The sequence below is a fragment of the Lithobates pipiens genome, unplaced genomic scaffold (assembly GCF_037356315.1).
Source record: "Lithobates pipiens isolate NorthernLeopardFrog02 unplaced genomic scaffold, aLitPip1_a1.2 Scaffold_18, whole genome shotgun sequence".
Lineage (NCBI taxonomy): Eukaryota > Metazoa > Chordata > Amphibia > Anura > Ranidae > Lithobates > Lithobates pipiens.
In genome coordinates this window covers 570495319-570517161 of record NW_027507758.1, presented here as the reverse complement: position 1 = coordinate 570517161, position 21843 = coordinate 570495319, and the positions used below count along the sequence as shown (strand labels likewise).

The following is a 21843-nucleotide window of genomic DNA, read 5'->3' as shown; positions in this document are numbered from 1 at the left end:
GCAGACTTGACATCCCTAAATCCGCCACACCAATTTATCAACTTCAGCGGTTTTTTTCCCCCAAACCTTTTTCCCCTCCCCCATAAAAAAACCCCCTCTTTTTTCCTTCCTCACTCCCCCCATCCAGGACATATATAATCCAGCAGCGCAACGCACAAAAAAACAATTTTTTTAATAATGAGGCCCTAGTTACAACCTTTTTACATGGCCTCTCTGATAGAGTGAAGGATGAATTAGCAGGAAGATCCCTTCCTGCTGATCTGGACAGTGTCATCACCTTGTGTAACCAGATCGATATTCGCTTTCAGGAGAGGGCCCTGGAAAAAACACGCCAGCACTCCCCGTTCTTTAGGCAGCCTGAGCCTCCAGTCCCTTCTCTTCGATCCGAAGGAACACCCCCTGCCTACTGAGGAACCTATGCACTTAGGCTGGAAGTTATCTCCCGAAGAACGTGCTAGGCGCAGAACTCTGGGCCTATGCCTATATTGTGGGACCAAAGGTCATTTCCGTGACACTTGTTCTCTTCGTCCGGAAAAACGCTCAGGGCTAATACATCTGGAAGGTGGAGTATTAGACCCTGAAATATCACTTTCACCTTCTCGTCTTCTCTTTTCTGTGTTGCTTCATGTCGGTGCTTCCTCTCGTTCGGTCTCAGCACATCTGGATTCCGGAGCTGCTGCCAATTTCATGGATTGGGAAACTGCATCCTCCATGAGCCTTACCCTTTTGCCCCTTACAACGCCATTGGTGGTCTTGACGATTGATGGCACTGTTCTCCCAGGGGGCCCTATCCACTTCCAGACTCTTCCTGTTAAGATGTCAGTAGGGACACTCCACCAGGAGTGGATATCCTTCCTTGTCTTACCTAAGGCTTCATCTCCTATCATATTAGGTCTTCCTTGGTTACGGCTCCATTCTCCACACGTTGACTGGTCTGCTGGACAGATCCTGGCTTGGGGTTCCTCCTGTTCCTCTTCCTGCCTACTCAAGGGTACCCCAAAAGAGAAACTTCCTGTTGCCACCATCCCAGTATCTTCTGCTCTTCCCGCTGTATATAGCGATCTCTGGGATGTGTCCTGCAATAGTCAGACTGGTGCACTCTATGGCTCATGTGGTACTCTGGATGAGGGGCCCACCTGTGAACCTGAGTCGATCTTTCACTCCAGTTTGCATAACCATTTACCCTTGCCTGTCCCTGATCTCCCTTGGACGCACAGCCAGGCTAACTTGTCTGCAAGTTCCAGAGTTGCTATGCCCTGTGATGCGATTGAGATGGTCGCTACACCTGACAATATTATTCAGTTGGCCTCTGCACCAGTTATGCCAGTCCAGCCCATGCCCAATGAGCTTCCTGCTTCTTGTTCAGGACCTTCTGTAACCTGGCCTCTCCCTACTGCTACTATGTCCGTTCAAACCCGTTTAAGAGGCTCAATCCATCCTTTGGATAGACTGCCTCATTCAGCCAGGTGGGGTTTTCAATCTTTTTCTCAGGGTTCTCTGCATTCTGTTTGTGTTTCAGCTATCCAGCCTGACTCTTGTGACATGTTACCTTCTAAGCAACCTGACCTCGGGGATCCATTGACCCCTGCCCAGTCTGGTGGTCCTGTGCTGGATCTCCAGCTCCTCTTTAAGGGTGTGGGGGACCCTGCTCAGGCTCCTGATCTTCTCATGCCCTTACCCATTCATAAAAAGCCTTTAGTCCTCTCGTCCTCTCCCTACCTCGGTTTCGGTCTCTGAGGATAATCTAAAATACGAGGTTAGTCAAGTTTTGGATTCCCGGCTCCGTAAAGGCATTCTTCAGTACCTCGTACATTGGAAAGGGTTGGGCCCTGAGGAGAGGTCTTGGATCACTGCATCTGAGGTCTTTGCTCCTCGTCTGTTGAGGAGGTTCCATCTGCAGTTTCCCTTTAAGCCTGGACCCAGGCGGGGGAGGGGGAGGCCTCGTAAGAGGGAGGGTACTGTCATGGTTATGCAGTGATCTTCTGTTTGCTTACCTCCCCTCGTGTGTTCAGACTAAGAGGCCAGCCACTTCCACCTGGTGGTTTTTATAACCTCTCCTCTAAGCATGGCTCCACCCCAGGCCCTATCAGGGAACCTTATATTAACCTGTGCACTGCAAGCCAAGAGTGCTGATCAACCATTGTGTATTCCTTTGTGTGTTCAGCTTCCTGTTTCCTGCCGTGTGCTCTTCTGTTGTTCCGTTACCGACTTTGGCTAGTCTTTGACTATCCCTGTTTGCCTGTGATCCTGACCTTTTGGCGTATCCCTGTCTATTTCTGTCTGCTTGTGGCCCTGACCTTGGCTTTGTCCCTCACCATCCCTATCCTCCTGTTGCCTACTGTGGGTGTGAGCTGGGGGACCCTGGGGGTCGCGACCTGGAGCCAGTAGCAGCCAAGTCCATCCTCACCACTCGAGGCTCTGGTGAACACCTGCTGGCTCTTAGACTCCGCGCCCCAGGGAATCTTATGCTCTAACCCCGGTGGGACCTGTCTCCCGTCCGCAGCAGTCAGTCGTAGGGTCCACAACCTTGCGGTGCACTCCTGATCCCTACGGTGTGCATCTGTCACCTCGCCTCAAGGTGACCTGACAATGGACTTATGTTATCCCTGAGGTATTGGTTTAAGTCCCTGTCAATCCAGACGCCCAGATACTTTAATTTTCCCACTATTTTTAATTTGGGGATGTCTACACAGGTCTGGTTGCCAAGAGGATTAACCGGCAATAAGGTGGATTTTTCCCAATTGACAACCAGACCAGAAGCCCATTCAAACTCTCCGACCATTTGTATCACAGTTTTCAGTGAGGACCACTTTTAGTTCCTTGGTTTTACAGACCTGGAATAAGTATAGTGACCATCCAAGTCATATGTCCTTATCTGCATACCTTATCCAGGTCAGCAACTCTTAAGTACTGAAAAGTGTCAATGTGGCAGCCAAGGAACTAGTGATTTCAGGAGAATTGTTCCTTTAAACATACTGGTACTTGTATGATTGGTTTAGGCTGAGTGGATCAGGTTTCTTTAAAAAAAAAAAAAAGAGCAGTTGTAAAGGACAAAAAGATTTGGGCCTAAAGAGTGGCAGCTGTGGTCAAGACATTGAGAAATGTGACTGTGAATCTGGGTGAAATGGTTGTCTGTAGATAATCCACCACTGTAAAGAGGCTTACCAGACAGGTTGAACCCAGCTAGGCGTATGCCCGATGGGTCAACCAAGCTTTTGGTGCAACACACCCAAGGAAAGGTACAGCAACCACGACTTCCAATATGGGGCCACATAGTGTGATTCCGTTTTAAATGTAAAACATTTATTGAAATAATGATAAAATGGTCACTCACGTTTTGTCCTAATAAAGCATCCTCTGGGGTGCCTTATTAGGATGAAACGTCGCGACGGGCTCTGCTGATGCCACTGCGTTACTTGGTTCTATTCATATGCTTTTAATGTCTTCGCAAATGTGAGTGACCATTTTATCATTTTTTCAATAAATGTTTTACTTTTAAAACAGAATCACACTGTGGCCCCATTTTTCTCATTTTGCTATATGTCATATTGAGAGGAACCGCTTAAGAATTTCGGTCATCATACCTTTGGTGGATACCTATTGATGTCACTACTTTAACGGTTCCCTACCAGATTGGTCTATATTGGAAGTCGTGGTTGCTGTATCTTTCCTTGGGTGTGTTACACCAAAAGCTTGGTTGACCCATCAGGCATATGCCTAGCTGGGTTCAACCTGTCTGGTAAGCCTCTTTCCTTACGGTGGTGGATTATCTACAGGCAATCATTTCATCCAGATTCACAATCACATTATTCTTTGCCATATTATATGGACTATATGCACTTTATATGCACCAACACTGTTGGTTTGCTTACATTTTTCATCAGCGCTGCACTATATTACTTTATTTATTCATTTATCTACAGATTGTCTGATGTGCGGGCAGCTATCACTATTTGTATAAGTGTTTTTTTCCAGATATTTTTTTTAAAGACATTGAGAAATAACTGTTTGGTAAAGACCTTTATTTTAAAAGTTTAATAAATATACTTTACAAATATCAAAGCTTGCATTCTTACTTGTTTAGTAATACAGTTGAGAGTTGAGAGCAGAGGAGAGCGACAACCATGATTTAGACACCTACACACAAAACTGAAGATCTAAATGAATGCTGGTGAGGGAAGGGGCTTTATTATTTTTACAAGAGTAATTGAGCATCTACTAGTAAAAGTGGACCTTCATGCTTTGTGATCAGCTTGAGTATATTTGCAGGAAGGCATAAACTAGTATCCAAGACACTTGTTCAAAAATGAGGGCGGTGATTGTCAAAGTTCAAGAATTCTCAGATAGCAATATATAAGTTGTCTACAGTTCTAAACCTTCCTCCTTGTATTTAAATATGAATTCCAAGTAGGGATATTTTTACATAATTAATGTGTATGTATGTGCTATACCTGGCCATCAATAAAGCTGGATGTATGCGCTATACCTGGCCCATCAAGAAAGCTGGAAATCACTGTAAGTAGGCACTACTACATCGTTCTCCACTAGAGTATGGATCCTGCACTGAGAAGCTGCCCTGCTGCTTACTAAACACAGGTTTCTAGCTCAGCACCATTCAAAGAATTTTTTATTTTTTTTTGCATTTTCTCAATGAACTCAAAGCATTCTCTGGAAGAGGTGGAGCTTGTGATGGCATTGTCCCACTTCTCCAGCTTGTCCAATCAGAGAATGCTTTGCATTCATTAAGCCGATACAAAGTGATCTTGGAATGGTGCCCGATGCCCAGCAGGCAACCTCCTGTGTTCACAATGCAGCAAGCAACTGTTTAGCATGGTACACGTTATCCGGAAGCAAGTGGAGATCATTGGTGGTAGATGTGCCTACTACAGTGATTTCTAGCTTCTACGGGACCCCCCCTAATTCATGTATCCTGCCACCTAATCTACATGTAAAGCGCCGGACACATGAGTTTCAATGAGATTTAATTTTATTTTTTAAGAAGCACATGTTTAGAGCCTGAGGCTCTAATTGGCTTAAAAAAGGGTGGCTCTGGGAGCAGAGCACTGCACCCTGAGCCCACCCTGTTGTGTGACATTAGCAAATTAATATTTTCGAATGTCTTCCTGTTTCTTCTCCTGGGCCAATCAGGAAGCGGGTCCTGAGACCCCATTGGCTGGGAGTAGAAGTGATGGCCAGAACATGGAGGAGGGAAGCCGTAGCCGTGACCTGCACAGGGTAAGTGCAGGTTTGATGGGGGGGTCTGGTGGGCCAGAGGGCGGGGGGAGAACATGGTGCACTGTGGCGGGCTTGAACGCTGGTGGGGTGTGTTAGTGCGGGGTGATGGGCTGGAGCAACAGGGGATGTCTGCGGTCAGGTCTGTCTGCTGACCAATTGAGTGCCAAATGCCCACAGATATGGTATATCCATAGTTACAAGGGTCCAGAGCTGGGCCAATATAACTATGTAAAAATATCCATGCCTGGATTTCATCATTACAATGTCCTCACAGGTGAAATTTCCCACGTCCTAACAAGAAGTAAGGGGAAATCTTCCCAAATGGGGCAAACCAAGAACAATAAAGTACTATCAAAAACAAAATTAACTTTTTTGGCTGGAGTTTTAAAGGAGTAATTTGAGCTATTGAAGTTTACCATAGATACTTTAGAATACATTTTCATATTTAATAATGTTATTTATGTTATATTTCAGATACAGCTTTAGTAACATCATTTTATTCATTATATTTACAAAAGTGATGCATGTGCAAAATATATTATTTTCTAGGAAAATGGCAGTGTTTGCCAGTGACTGACACTTTCCAAGAAAGCCTAGTGACAGAGCTGTCTGTAGTCTTACACCAAGCTCAAGCCACAAGCATTCATTTGAGAACATACTTCTACCTTTATAGTCTTACAGCTACCTGCCAGTCATTCACAGTTGTTTCACCTACAAGAACCAATGTGGTAAACTTAGATTCTTATAACCTTCAGAGGCGTTTGAGGGCTAATTTTCCACTAGTATCATCCCAGTCCTCAGTTCATGTCTGTTTTGTGATTTCTGGGTAGACACATGTACAGCCGACTGTCACAGTTATCTCCTTCAAAACATAGATCTTATTTTCTTTCTTGAGATAATGAATTCTCCTTTTAATGGGGACGGCATTCATGTCCATCTCTTGGCCTCTGCATGTTTTGGAACATTTTACTTCCTGGATTTGGTTGGGAATTCCACCAGGGTTGGAGATGGTGCTGCAGAAACAGTGGGGAATGAAAAGAAGTTATAAAAGTTCTGGTGAGACTTGGAGATGGTGGAAGTCCAGCTATAGAAGACAATACAGTACATGTCCCAGGACAGTAAAGTATTGAAAAACGGTAGTCATAGTTGGCAGTGCCTTAGATGGATAACTGAATATAGTTTGTTGTGAAAACTTCTCTTCAGCAGGCCTGATGGCATACAAATAAATCACTAAGGTGTCCTTTTATGAAACTGAGATCAGTGGCGATCCCGAGTCTCGCTGATCTCAGGTCATTAACAGTTTATGAAACTGAGGTAATCAGCGGAGAACATGTTCTCCACTGATTATCGCAGTAGTGTGAGAATCTGTAACTGACTCTCACAGAAACGGCCAGTGTAAGAAGGTGCGATCTTGGCACCTCACTGGCGATCTGTGGCAGAATTCTCAATTTCTGATTCACCATCTCACAGGTGGAGAATCAGACAGAGAAGCGCGAAGCTGCCTCAGTATTCTGGAGAAAGCAGGAAGTCTTTTGACTTCCTTCCTTCACCCCGAGCAGCCATACAGTGAGAGCACATATTCCCTACCATTACACACCCCAAAATGAGCAGGTTAGCAATCTAAAGTGTATATATATATATATATATATATATATATATATATGTGTGTGTGTGTGTGTATATATATATATATATATATATATACAGTGGTGTGAAAAAGTGTTTGCCCCCTTCCTCATTTCCTGTTCCTTTGCATGTTTGTCACACTTAAGTGTTTCGGAACATCAAACCAATTTAAACAATAGTCAAGGACAACACAAGTAAACACAAAATGCAATTTGTAAATGAAGGTGTTTATTATTAAAGGTGAAAAAAAATCCAAACCATCATGGCCCTGTGTGAAAAAGTGATTGCCCCCTAAACCTAATAACTGGTTGGGCCACCCTTAGCAGCAACAACTGCAACCAAGCGTTTGCGATAATGTGCAATGAGGCTTTTACAGCGTCCTGGAGGAATTTTGGCCCACTCATCTTTGCAGAATTGTCCTAATTCAGTTACATTAGAGGGTTTTCGAGCATGAACGGCCTTTTTAAGGTCATACCACAACATCTCAATAGGATTCAGGTCAGGACTTTGGCTAGGTCACTCCAAAGTCTTCATTTTGTTTTTCTTCAGCCATTCGGTGGTGGACTTGCTGGTGTGTTTAGGATCATTGTCCTGCTGCAGAACCCAAGTTCGTTTCAGCTTGAGTACACGAAAAGATGGTCGGACATTCTCCTTCAGGATCTCTTGGTAGACAGCAGAATTCATAGTTCCTTTTATCACGGCAAGTCTTCCAGGTCCTGAAGCAGCAAAACAGCCCCAGACCATCACACTACCACCACCATATTTTACTGTTGGTATAATGTTCTTTTTATGAAATGCAGTGTTCCTTCTACGCCAGATATACTTGGACACACACCTTCCAAAGACTTCCACTTTTGTCTCATCGGTCCACAGAATGTTGTCCCAAAAGTCTTGGGGATCATCAAGATGTGTTGTGGAGAAATTGAGACGAGCTTTGATGTTCTTTTTGCTCAGCAGTGGTTTTCTCCTTGGAACTCTGCCATGCAGGCCATTTTTGCCCAGTCTTTACCTGATGGTGGAGGCATGAACGCTGACCTTAACTGAGGCAAGTGAGGCCTGCAGTTCCTTGGACGTTGTTGTGGGGTCTTTTGTGACCTCTTGGATGAGTCGTCGCTGCGCTCTTGGGGTAATTTTGGGCGGCCGGCCACTCCTGGGAAGGTTCACCACTGTTCCATGTCTTCGCCATTTGTGGATAATGGCTCTCACTGTGGTTCGCTGGATTCCCAAAGCTTTGAAAATGGCTTTATAACCCTTTCCAGACTGATAGATCTCAATTACTTTCTTTCTCAATTGTTCCTGAATTTCTTTGGGTCTCGGCATGATGTGTAGCTTTTAAGGATCTTCTGGTGGACCTTACTGTGTCAAGCAGCTCCTATTTAAGTGATGCCTTGATTGTTAACAGGTGTGGCAATAATCAGGCCTGGGTGTGGCTAGAGAAATTGAACTCAGGTGTGGACAACCACAGTTATAGTATGTTTTAACAAGGGGGGCAATCACTTTTTCACACAGGGCCATGATGGTTTGGATTTTTTTTCACCTTTAATAATAAACACCTTCATTTACAAATTGCATTTTGTGTTTACTTGTGTTGTCCTTGACTATTGTTTAAATTGGTTTGATGTTCCGAAACACTTAAGTGTGACAAACATGCAAAGGAACAGGAAATGAGGAAGGGGGCAAACACTTTTTCACACCACTGTACACAGGTGTTTATCAATTATGAAATATATTTTATTTTAATTTATTAATAAATATACTTGTATACTTTATTAAAATTATTTTTTAATGATTATAAATGTATTTTACATTTATATGAATGGTGTATAGCTACATTACATATGTGGATTACATTAATTTACTATACCCCATTCACATTTAAATAGGCACATGTATGATCTTTACATATTGATAAAAACAGTTTTTTAATAATTAGGTTAATGTATATCGTGTAGGGGGAATTTAACTATTATTTTATTAGTATGTTGGGGAATAATGTGTGGTGATTAGTGTTCCTTTGTATTTTACACTTCCTCATACTGTAATCCCGCTACATCACACGAGATTACAGTGAGAGGAGCCGTTCTCAGGAGTTTCCGGCGTTTGTAGATCGCTTCTCAACTCAACATGAGAAGCGATCTACAGACCATCATAAACGGGCACTCAGAGGAGAGCAATCTCCTCTGAGAATGCCTGAGAACTGAATAGCGGTATTTTGCAGCAGTTTAGAAAAAGGACACCTATGTTACATATAGGTTACTACAGGGGACATCACATATAATTAAAGCAGAGGTCTGTTTATTCAATATATTCAATAGTGGACCTTCCACCCAGGTAACATCCCTGTATTTGACCTGTAAAAAAAACCTGCATGAGATCCTGGAAATGTGAGTATTCCAAATTTAGTGAGAAGTAGCTCCGGCATGGTGTAGGAATATCTTCCCCACAAGATTTGGGAACCTCAGAGTTCCCAGGATCTCAATGGAAGGATTGGGATGTCACCCTTGCTTAGGTAATGTTTATGGAAGCCAAGTGAAAAGTTTGAATATTTTTTAACTTTTCTCCAGAGGTGTTTTTTTTTTCTCTAAAGGGGGAATGCTGAACGTTTATATTGGAGGAATGACCCACTATTTAAGCAAGTGACCCTGGTTGTTTAAATACTTTGGTTGTACCACTCTGTGTCTGTGAAGCACAGACAGTGGCCCATTGGGAATGAAGCCTTCAAACCTCAAGATGTTCCCTCCTAAATTCCAGTCTTCTATACCATTTGAAATGTCCACAATACTATACATAGAATGTAGGAAAGAAGACATTGGGGTTTATTTACGAAAAGGCAAATCCACTTTGCACTACAAGTGCAAAGTGCACTTGAAATTGCACTGAAAGTGCACTTGGAAGTGCAGTCACTGTAGATCCGAGGGGGACATGCAAGGAAAATAAAAAACAGAATTTTTCGCTTGCACATGATTGGATGATAAAATCAGCAGAGCTTCCCCTCATTTCAGATCTACCCCTCAGATTTACAGCGACTGAACTTCCAAGTGCACTTTGCACTTGTAGTGCAAAGTGGATTTGCCTTTGGTAAATAACCTCCACTATGCCACTGGGTATAATTTCTTACCTTGTTAAAAGATAGCTAAAGGCTCCTATACACTAATATAAACGTATCAAATTCAGTAACTATGTCAGGGGGCGGCCCGTCCATTAAGGGTGCATCGCACCACCCCCTTATATGACTGACTATGCATGAATCTATCCATGGCCGCCACTGCCACCCCCTATTCAGGCATCTGGCCCCTTTTCGGATGCCGGTCACCTGAATTACAGCGGGGGTTTTCTTTTGAAGCACCTGATTAGAGCCATAGGCTCTAATGGGCTTAAAAAAAAGGTGAACATGGAGCGCAGAGCATTGCTCTCAAAGTCCACCCAGATGTGTTAGAAAAGCAAATTAATATTCACTTTTCTAACACTGAACCGCTTCTCCACCAATCAGTAAGCACGGGTTTAATACCCGTCACTTGATTGGCTGAAGGCAGAGGCGCCCCTATTGGATACCTAGCAGGACGGAAGAAGAGAGAAGGGGAAAGCATGGAGGACACCAGAGCTGTCCTATAGCTCACCGCTGTCACCCGCTGCCTGAACCGCCACCTGACCCGCCACCAAGATAGGGTCAGTGCCAGGCAGACGGCGGTGCGGGGGTCACAGTAGCTGCATTTGATGGGGCACAAGTGGTTTCATATGATGGGCACAAGTGGCTGCATATAATGGGCAAAAGTGGCTGCATTTGATGGGGCACAAGTGGCGTCATATGATGGGGCACAAATGGCTGCATATGATGGGGATACATGTGACTGCATATGATGGGGATACACGTGGCTGCATATGATGGGGCACAAGAGGCTGCATATGATGGGGGCATAAGTGGCTGCATATGATGGGGCACAATGATCACATTTGATGGGCACAGTGAGGCTGCAATTGGTGGAGTTTTTTTGTAGTACTTTTCAGTTTGTTTGTGCCCCCCCCCAAAAAATTTTTGAGCACCAGCCGCCACTGAACTATGTGATGCATGAGTCTCATAAAATAAACAAAATTCTTCCTTTTCCCTAACTAATCCAAATCATCCTTCCTTTGTATCCCACATGATCCCCCTCCCAGACACTGCAGCTCTCATAGCGGGAGGGTATCCGCAAAAGAGAGAGTGCCCTCAATACAGAAAGCAGTGGCCATGTGCTGAATGACAAGTTACAGGCTGCAACATTATCTCAGTCTTCTGTGGTACAAGCATGCACATGAGGGGGATAACTCCAAATTTGGGAGCAGTGCAATATTGTTGCTACCATTTCACAGTACGCTGCATTAGGTGGACTTCACTGGCATGCTCAACATTTATTTGTGGGACTTTGCAGGGGGAACTAGAAGACTATGCACATTCTTTTTAATGAGAGGCCATAGGTCTGCTTTAAATTATTCTGTTGTTAGAAAGTTTGCACCTTTTAATACCCTGCTCATTGTGCTGGGCCTGGGCCCATAGGTACTCAAAGTATTGTGAGAACAAATGTGTATATGGCTACAATGGGGCTCTGTATATCCCAGACCAAAACTCAATGGACAGAAATGTGAAGACTGAGCAAATTCATATTTGGCATTATTTTCTAAGCAATGCAAGAACAGGACCTATAACTTAGCATACATTAAGAAAAAAAAATGTCATCTATGTATCTTAGGCATTTGCTATATGCTCTGCTCTGGTCTTTTCCCTCTACCACATTTGCCACTAAAATCAGCATCAGAATGACAGCCAATCAAATTTTACATTGATAAAGGCTGGCCTCTACAAAAGTTTGACTACTCCATATGGATCCTTCTTTTGCTTCTTGCTCTGTATTATTTAGAATAATAAGCCTTAAAAAACATAATTAGCCATCTCTCTTAGGGGGATAAACATTCAACACTTACTGGTAGTCAAAGGTGACGATGGCTCTTTCGTTTATACCTCTAGTGTCGAATACAGGTGTGTTGGGATATAGTGGATTATCTAACCGGACATTGATGCAATCTTTACATCTCTCCCCCCGTGATTTCTTCTGCTTTTGGTTGGAGGATGTAGCATTTTTCTTCTGATAGGTGAGCAGTACAAGGGTCATAATGAGCATCATCTGAAAACAGAGCCTTCAGTTAGAAAATTACATAAATCTGTCTCTCTAAGGGCTCATTTTCCCTAGGAGTGTTTGAAATTAATCATAGCATCGATGCATCGCGATTCAACCACCCACGATGTGGGATCGATGCTACAACTTGCATAATTGATTTTCTGATAATGTCATCCGTGCGCCCCTATATGCTCTGTTTCTGAGTCTAAACTGAACCGAAAGCAGCCGAAGGAGCCATGGGCATTAGCTGCGCCTCTTTTCCCAACCCCCGCTGACATCATCCCCAGCCATCTTGTGTCGCCGTGTTGAGATGGCTGCTGCGAAACACGTGGAGCGAGTGTCCCCCAACTCCCGATGAGTCATGACCCAGGCCCCAGAGCCTTCCTCCTTGGCTCATCTCACACTGTGCACAGGCTGCCTCCGTCCTCTTTACAACAGGCTGCTGTGGGAGACCCGAGATGCCAGATGGCTGTATTTGTCCTCTGTCCTCCAGTCCTCCTCATGGGCTGCTGCTGTGGGCAGCAGGACACTGACAGGAGTCAGAGACCAACAGTGAGTGCACTCATCATCATCATCATCATCATCATCATCATCATCATCATCATCATCAGGTACTTACTTTGGGAACCAACCACAATCTTATTGTAGTATAAAGAATGGGCTGTCTTCTGTGGACAGCACATCACCATCTTATCTCTTGTGGCTTAAAAAATGGACTGGGCATGTAAAGGAAAGCACCATCATTTGTGACCATGAAAAGTGGAATCATCATAGTGGTGAATCCAATCCTGTCCTTCTCTTTGTGGTATACAGGGTTGGCTGTGTGGGGCTGGGAACCTACCTACCCATGTATAGTATACTACATACATAGTCAGATGACCAGTAGTCTTTGTGCAAGGATCCAAATGTTGTGAGCTGTTATAGCTCACAACAGCTGTTATACACCCCTTTAAGTACACAACTGCCAGCAGTGGTAGTCTTTGTGCAAGGATTTGCAAGAGGAACCCACAGGAGGGTAGGTGCAGTGTCTTATGTAGATACAAAAGTTGCATACACCTAAGCCTTCCTATATAGATGTGTACTATTTAGCCCTTGTACACACAGTCGGAGATTCCGACGGAATGTGTCCGATCGGACCGTTTTGTTGGATATTCCAACTGTGTGTGGTCTACATCCGGCTGTTTCCGTCGGGGTATCTGACGGACCAAGTTTTCCAACTTGTTGGTAAAATTTTCTGACAAAATGCTCCGATCGGACATACTCCGATCATGTGTAGAGAATTCCGATCGGACAAAGTGCCACGCATGCTCAGATCAAATTCCTACACCAAAGCTATTGGCTACTAGCGTGAACGTAGTCCCGTCGTAACGAAATAACGTCATCACGTTGGATTTTCCGACAACTTTGTCCGATCGTGTGTATGCAACAGTTTCGGACAAAATCCGTCGGATCTGACGGATTTGGTTGTCGGAATCTCCAAACGTGTGTACAAGGGCTAAGACAGTAACACTGACAACAGTACTACTAGTAATAATATAACATATTATATATAATATATCTGATGCACCATTATGTGGACTGCAAATTTGCAAAATTATGAAAACATTAAAGTGACCAATGGGCATGACCATGCCATTTCAACATTAATTATGGTTTATGTATGTCATTGTTTATTGTCTTAGTGATGGATTCACATCACAGCTTGATTGATTTGAAATTGATACCCTCTTTGGTATGATTTATGGTTTTGCTCGTCACTGCCCCATACATGCAGCCATGCATTGCATGTGTGGGGCAGTAATGAGCAAAACCATAAATCATACAAAAAAAAAGTATCAATGAAGTTGTGGTGTGAATCAATCACTAAGACAATAAGAAATACATAAACCATAATTAATGAAATGGCATACATTGTCATTTGGGGGGACGTTATGGGGACATTGTCCGCAGTCTCTGTCCATCTCTTGTATCATGTCTGCAGTCTCTGACCATCTCTTATATCATGTCCGCAGTCTCTAACCCTCTCTTGTATCATGTCTGCAGTCTCTGACCCTCTTGTATCATGTCTACAGTCTCTGACCCTCTATTGTATTTTGGGGTCAGTCTGGAGCTCCTCTTTAAGTTGTCTGCTGTGTTTACACTTTGCTACAAGCAGGGAGTGTTGTCTTTTTTTTAAGAACAGATAAAATAAAAAAAAATAGAGTTCTACTGACTGCTTAAATTTTTATTTATTTTTTTCACAAGAAAAGACTGCTTGAATTTTTGGGATGAAAACCGTGTGCAGTAATCGTGATGCATCACGGATATTTGCCGAAAGACAGGCAGGCACTGCTGTCTACAGCGCATGCTGGAAAGGCTGGAATTAAAGCAAAAGATGGTCCAACAAAATACTGACATAAGGGGGTGAACCTTTTTCCAATTCAGTAATTCTGTTTTTGATTTTTTTTTTTTTCATGGTGTTATATCTTTCACTTGGCAGTTATAAATTGCACTAGTAATTACAGCTGGATTAAACAAAATGTGTGTCTTCATTTCAGGCTCCAAATCAATAAAATGTGATTATTTTAAAGAGGGTGATTCTTTTCTATGCCCTCTTTATTTCTGAAAAATGTGTGCATTTTTATATGAAACTTTTTAATATTTTGCACAAATGAAGTTTACATGAATGTTTTTGTTAAGCATTATATGCTAGCGATTGTATAGTTTATAGCACTGTATATAGCATTTTGCAATCTATATACAAATTCTTCGTGAATAAAAAAGATCCACTGGAATTACAAAGTATATGTACACTTTTTAATGGATGCATTTGCATCCAGTATGGAATGAAAATGTTTTATGTTTTCTTGTATAATATAGTGTTAGATAGGTGGCTAATTACTGTAATTTATTGAGCATTGTATTTCTGTTTTGTGCATGCTCATTGAACTCTCCGTCTCGGGGTCTTAGTAAATGTTGCTGTATTTATCAAAAGGCCAATGTTACTGGTCCTGGCTTCCTTTATAAATTCACTTGCGAACCATTCATTTTATTCACAATAATCCAATCTTTCCCTACAGAACCTGGTATATTTAAGGTTTCATGTACCGTGGCCATGGGAAAACACGTTTTGCATTTTTTCAGGGTTGGTGGTCAAAACTATGCTGAATGCGACTCTTCCGTGTTCAAGAGAAGGAGGTTGAACCTCACCTAACCCCAACAGCTCCTAAAACTCTGCTATAAGCTTCTGTGTACATGGACACATAGGCTTTTATGGAGTTGAGTTTAGGAGCTATGGCCAAAAAACGCCAAAAGTTCCTAAACTCACGTTTGGGAGCTGCCTAGTGTACAAGAAGCCTAATAGTGCTCCGTATTTGTTGAAAATACTGTAAATTGCAAATGAGCCCAGAATCCTGTTTTACGTTTGCCATCATTACGCTGCCTCCACATCCACAAATTCACATTATAACACGCGTGGCTCATGTCATAAAATCGTTGATGAATGCACAATGACAGATGTCAAATCTAGCAAACCAATGTGTTTAATTGTAAGCATTTTTTATTAACATGCCCTATTATAATGATGCATCTTTACGTTTTTTGTTTACTGGCTCTTTAAGCAAACAGCTTTGTTTTTCGAAAATGAAAAACAGACGTTGGCGTTTGTGGCTTTGACATGACAAGATAAACTACTGAAAAACTGACTCATTGTAAATTTTAATGTAAACCTGAGTAAAAACCATTTGGGGTTCTGGAGTTCTGAAATTAGCCCTGAAATGCAGTATAAAACATCAAAAGGCCAACACGGGCGGAACTATGAGTAGCAGGTACATGGTGGAGCTGTTGGGTGACTCAGATCTCCTGAACTGGAAGAGTGAGATTGAGTGTTCTATCTCTTAAAAAAAGACCCTGCTTCTGTAAATTTAAAGTGGCAGCCGAGAAGGGAGAATCTGTTCCAGGGGAACAAAATGGATTTAGGACTGAGTGCTAAGCAGGCATTATGTGGCACATGTTCCGATCAGTCTACTATGATCTGTAGGAAAAATAACAGACAACAATGGCATTGGAAATGCTGCATATCTAAAAAGAACTCAGGACCGACATATGGCATCTCTAACTGCTGACTTGTTTTTCAAGATGCTTGGTCCGGGGCTGCCATCCCTACCCTACCTGAACCAGAATACATGCTGTAAATTTATATCAGCCATCCCAATACTTGGTGAGTTGTATGCAGTGACTTTTAGCAGTGAAGTATTGATTAGGATGGCAACCCAGACGTTCAAGATACCCATGGCAGCTATCAGATTTGTTTCATGATAGACTCCCTCTAAATATTTTTTTTCTCCAAAGTATCAGGTATAGTGAAAAGCATCTTTTTGTCTTACCTGCAGTAATGGTGCCTTTCGCAGCTGCTTCATTTTCATGTATTGCAGGGACGATGTTAGAGAAGGTGTCTTCTAGAAGTGTGGCTTTATTAGTAATCCAGCTAAGCCACTCCTTTCATGTGGCTTAGTAAGACACCTCATACATGTCATTGGCCACATTCGAGGTTGGGTGCAGTTACACAGCAGCAACATGCATTCTACAAGTTTTTTCATTTTGACCTCAAAAGCTACCACATGAACAGAATAATCAGACTTGTGAACTTTCATTTCCACTACAACAGAAGGAGAAAAAAATCCAGGTGGTTAACATTTTCCTGTTGATGTACTTGCCCTATATTATGTGAGAATTTCACGAGTATTAGGTACCTGCCATGCAGTGAGCCAGGCTGAGTACCTGGCATCCTAGATTTTTTTAATGTCAACTTACACGTACTCTGGGCATGACTAGGGTATTATACATGGTGCACCATGTCTGCCCAAACCACATTTTAAATCCCAGCCTTCCCAAGAAAAAACAGACTTAAGGACCGCCGCATGGCAATGTACGTCGGTGCAATGGCACCGACAGGCACAAGCATGTACATGTACGTGCTCGCCTTCCAGCGGGTGGGGGGTTCGATCGGATCCCCTCCCGCTGGATGCGGCGGTCCGTTTCGCTGCAGGAGCGATCTGGGTTGAGGGGATGGCCGTTGGTTTCTGGCTATCACCTCTCGATCGCTCCTGGCGAATGAGAAGCTTCCTCCCACTGTGTATAGTAAACACAGGCAGGGAGGAAGTGATGTCATTCTCCTCTGGGCGGTCTTTTTGACCGGACTACGAGGAGAAGTGAAAGTAAGTGTGCACCAACACTACACTAACACGTAGGCACACACAGGCACACAAACCCTCCCGATCACCCCCCGATCCCCCCCAGTCACAGTGTCACTGATTGCAGTGATCATTTATTTACTGATCACTGCATTCAGTGTCAGTTGTGACAGTAAAAACTGTCAGGGCAGTTAGTGTTAGGTCCAGGGTAGCCCCCTACCACCCCCCAATAAAGGTTTAACCCCCTGATTGCCCCTAGAGTTAACCCTTTAACCCCCTTTTGCCAGTGTCACTAAGCGATCATTTTTCTGATCGCTGCATTAGTGTCGCTAGTGTCGCTAGGTAGCTAGTTATTTTTTAGGTTCACCGCCAGGTTTTTATAGCGCTAGGTACCCCGATATACTACCCAATAATGGTTTTAATCCCCTGATTGCCCCTAGTTAACCCTTTCACCCCCTTTTGCCAGTGTCACTAAGCGATCATTTTTCTGATCGCTGCATTAGTGTCGCTAGTGTCGCTTGGTAGCTAGTTATTTTTTTAGGTTCACCGCCAGGTTTTTATAGCGCTAGGTACCCCAATATACTAACCAATAATGGTTTTAACCCCCTGATTGCCCCTAGTTAACCCTTTCACCACCTTTTGCCAGCGTCACTAATCGATCATTTTTCTCATCGCTGCATTAGTGTCGCTATGTAGCTAGTTATTTTTTTAGGTTCACCGCCAGGTTTTTATAGCGCTAGGTACCCCGATATACTACCCAATAATGGTTTTAACCCCCTGATTGCCCCTAGTTAACCCTTTCACCCCCTTTTGCCAGTGTCACTAAGCGATCGTTTTTCTGATCGCTGCATTAGTGTCACTGGTGCCGCTAAGTAGCTAATTATTTTTTTAGGTTCACCGCCAGGTTTTTATAGCGCTAGGTACCCCCATATACTACCCAATAACGGTTTTAACCCCCTGATTGCCCCTAGTTAACCCTTTCACCCCCTTTTGCCAGTATCACTAAGCAATCATTTTTCTGATCGCTGCATTAGTGTCACTGATGCCGCTAGGCAGCTAGTTATTTTTTTAGGTTCACCGCCAGGTTTTTATAGCGCTAGGTACCCCGATATACTACCCAACAATGATTTTAACCCCCTGATTGCCCCTAGTTAACCCTTTCACCCCCTTTTGCCAGTGTCACTAAGCGATCATTTTTCTGATTGCTGCATTAGTGTCACTAGGTAGCTAGTTATTTTTGTAGGTTCACCGCCAGGTTTTTATAGCGCTAGGTACCCCCATATACTACCCAATAATGGTTTTAACCCCCTGATTGCCCCTAGTTAACCCTTTCACCACCTTTTGCCAGTGTCACTAAGCGATCATTTTTCTCATCGCTGCATTAGTGTCGCTATGTAGCTAGTTATTTTTTTAGGTTCACCGCCAGGTTTTTATAGCGCTAGGTACCCCGATATACTACCCAATAATGGTTTTAACCCCCTGATTGCCCCTAGTTAACCCTTTCACCCCCTTTTGCCAGTGTCACTAAGCGATCGTTTTTCTGATCGCTGCATTAGTGTCACTGGTGCCGCTAAGTAGCTAATTATTTTTTTAGGTTCACCGCCAGGTTTTTATAGCGCTAGGTACCCCCATATACTACCCAATAACGGTTTTAACCCCCTGATTGCCCCTAGTTAACCCTTTCACCCCCTTTTGCCAGTATCACTAAGCAATCATTTTTCTGATCGCTGCATTAGTGTCACTGATGCCGCTAGGCAGCTAGTTATTTGTTTAGGTTCACCGCCAGGTTTTTATAGCGCTAGGTACCCCGATATACTACCCAACAATGGTTTTAACCCCCTGATTGCCCCTAGTTAACCCTTTCACCCCCTTTTGCCAGTGTCACTAAGCGATCATTTTTCTGATTGCTGCATTAGTGTCACTAGGTAGCTAGTTATTTTTGTAGGTTCACCGCCAGGTTTTTATAGCGCTAGGTACCCCCATATACTACCCAATAATGGTTTTAACCCCCTGATTGCCCCTAGTTAACCCTTTCACCAGCGATCACAGTATAAGTGTCACTGGTGACGCTGGTTAGCCAGTTAGTTATTTAGGTTCCCCGTCAGGTTTATATATAGCGCCAGGGACCCCCATATACTACCTAATAAAAATTTGAACCCCTGATTGCCCCTAGTTAACCCTTTCACCAGTGATCACCGTATAAGTGTTACGGGTGACTCTGGTTAGTTTGCTTTTTATAGCATCAGGGCACCCACCATTTATTACCCAATAAAGGTTTAACCCCCTGATCACCCAGCGGGTGATATCAATTAGGTTTTAGGATCAGGGTCTGCGTCGCCCCAGGCAGCGCTAGGTTAGTGCCAGTACCGCTAACACCCACGCGCAAAGCATAAACCTCCCGTAGTGGTATAGAATCTGAACAGATCAATATCTGATCTGATCAGATCTATACTAGCGTCCCCAGCAGTTTAGGGTTCCAAAGAAACGCATTGTTAGCAGGATCAGCCCAGATACCTGCTAGCACCTGCGTTTTGCCCCTCCGCCCAGCCCACCCAAGTGCAGTATCGATCGATCACTGTCACTTACAAAACACTAAACACATAACTGCAGCAATCGCAGAGTCAGGCCTGATCCCTGTGATCGCTAACAGTTCTTTTTGGTAGCGTTTTATATTTAAATCCGGAATGCGGAGCTTGGTTTTCGGGGTCCCGTACGTGGCTAGGCTCCCAAAAAGTCCCCCACATGTGGTATCCCCGTACTCAGAAGAAGCAGCAGAATTTATTTTGGGGTGTAATTTGACTTATGCCCATAGCATGTGTGAGCAATATATCATTTAGTGGCAACTTTGTGCAAAAAAAATAAAAAATTTAATATTCCTGCAACTTGTGGCAAAATATAAAATATTTCATGGACTCAACATGCCTCTCAGTAAATAGCTTGGGGTGTCTACTTTCCAAAATGGGGTCATTTGGGGGGATTTGGTGCTATTTTGGCATTTTATGGCCTTCGAAACTGTGATAGGTAGTGAGGAGTGAAATCAAAAATGTGCACCCTTAGAAACCCTGAAGGCAGTGATTGGTTTCCGGGGTGCCATACGCAGCTAGACTCCCAAAAAGACCCACATATGTGGTATCCTCGTACTCAGGAGAAGCAGCAATATATATTTTGGGGTGCAATTCCACATATAACTATGGCATGTGTGAGCAATATATCATTTAGTGACAACTTTTTGTAAACTTTTTTTTTTTTGTGTCATTATTCAATCACTTGGGACAAAAAAAAATATTCAATTGGCTCAACATGCCCCTCAGCAATTTCCTTGGGGTGTCTTCTTTCCAAAATGGGGTAATTTGGGGGGGTTTTGTGTTATTTTGGCATTTTATGGCCTTCGAAACTGTGATAGGTAGTGAGGAGTGAAATCAAAAATTTGCACCCTTAGAAATCCTGAAGGCAGTGATTGGTTTTTGTGGTGCCGTACGCGGCTAGACTCCCAAAAATTCCCACATATGTGGTATCCCCGTACTCGGGAGAAGCAGCAGAATATATTTTGGGGTGCAATTCCACATATAACTCTGGCATGTGTGAGCAATATATCATTTAGTGACAACTTTTTGTAAACTTTTTTTTTTTTTTGTGTCATTATTCAATCACTTGGGACAAAAAATAAATAAATTCAATGGGCTCAACATGCCCCTCAGCAATTTCCTTGGGGTGTCTACTTTCCAAAATGGGGTCATTTGGGGGGGGGTTTGTACTGCCCTGCCATTTTAGCACCTCAAGAAATGAGATAGGCAGTCGTAAATTAAAAGCTGTGTAAATTCCAGAAAATGTACTCTAGTTTGTAGATGCTATAACTTTTGCGCAAACCAATAAATATACGCTTATTGACATTTTTTTTTACTAAAGACATGTGGCTGAATAAATTTTGCCCTAAATGTATGACTAAAATTGAGTTTATTCGATTTTTCTTATAACAAAATTAAAAAATATTTTTTTTTCTCAAAATTTTCTGTCTTTTTCCATTTATATCGCAAAAAATAAAAATCACAGAGGCAATCAGATACCATCAAAATAAAGCTCTATTTGTGGGAAGAAAAGGACGCAAATTTCGTTTGGGTACAACATTGCATGACCGCGCAATTACCAGTTAAAGCAGTGCAGTGCGAAATTGTAAAAAGACCTCTGGTCCTTAGGCTGAAAATTGGTCCGGGGCTGAAGTGGTTAAGGGGAACACCGCACCAAAATTAAAAAAAAAATTGCGTGGGGTCCCTCCAAAAATCCATACCAAATCCTTATCCGAGCACGCAACCTGACAGGCCACAGGAAAAGAGGGGTCATGAGAGTGGCCCCCCTCCTGAACCGTACCAGGCCACATGCCCTCAACATTGGGAGGGTGCTTTGGGGTAGGCCCCCAAAGCACCTTGTCACCGGAAGGCCCCGCCCTCCATTATATAAGAGCTGTCACCGGAACAGAAGCGTCACACAGCGGGAGACTCCCATTTAGGCAGTTCCCCTTAATATCCAAACCAGATCTAAAGAGCCTGGTATGGAATTTGGGGGGACCCCCACAATTTAAAAAAATTAAATAATTTTGGGGTTCCCTCTGTGGGGGAATCCCATGCCGTTTTTATCAATTAACTTTTATGTGTATTGCCAGGACC

General features: G+C 43.2%; 1 protein-coding gene across 1 annotated transcript; it reads right to left on the bottom strand.

Annotated features, from left to right (window-relative positions):
* Nucleotides 1-4068: 4068 nt before the first annotated feature.
* Nucleotides 4069-16447, bottom strand: LOC143990290 (interleukin-17F-like). The gene is made up of 3 exons (XM_077490349.1): nt 16376-16447; nt 11818-12017; nt 4069-6248 (listed from the first exon to the last, which is right to left on the bottom strand). Exons 1-3 carry the CDS (start codon nt 16412-16414, stop codon nt 6038-6040), a joined length of 450 nt encoding a protein of 149 aa, XP_077346475.1. The 5' UTR covers nt 16415-16447; the 3' UTR covers nt 4069-6037.
* Between the last annotated feature and the right edge of the window lie 5396 nt (nt 16448-21843).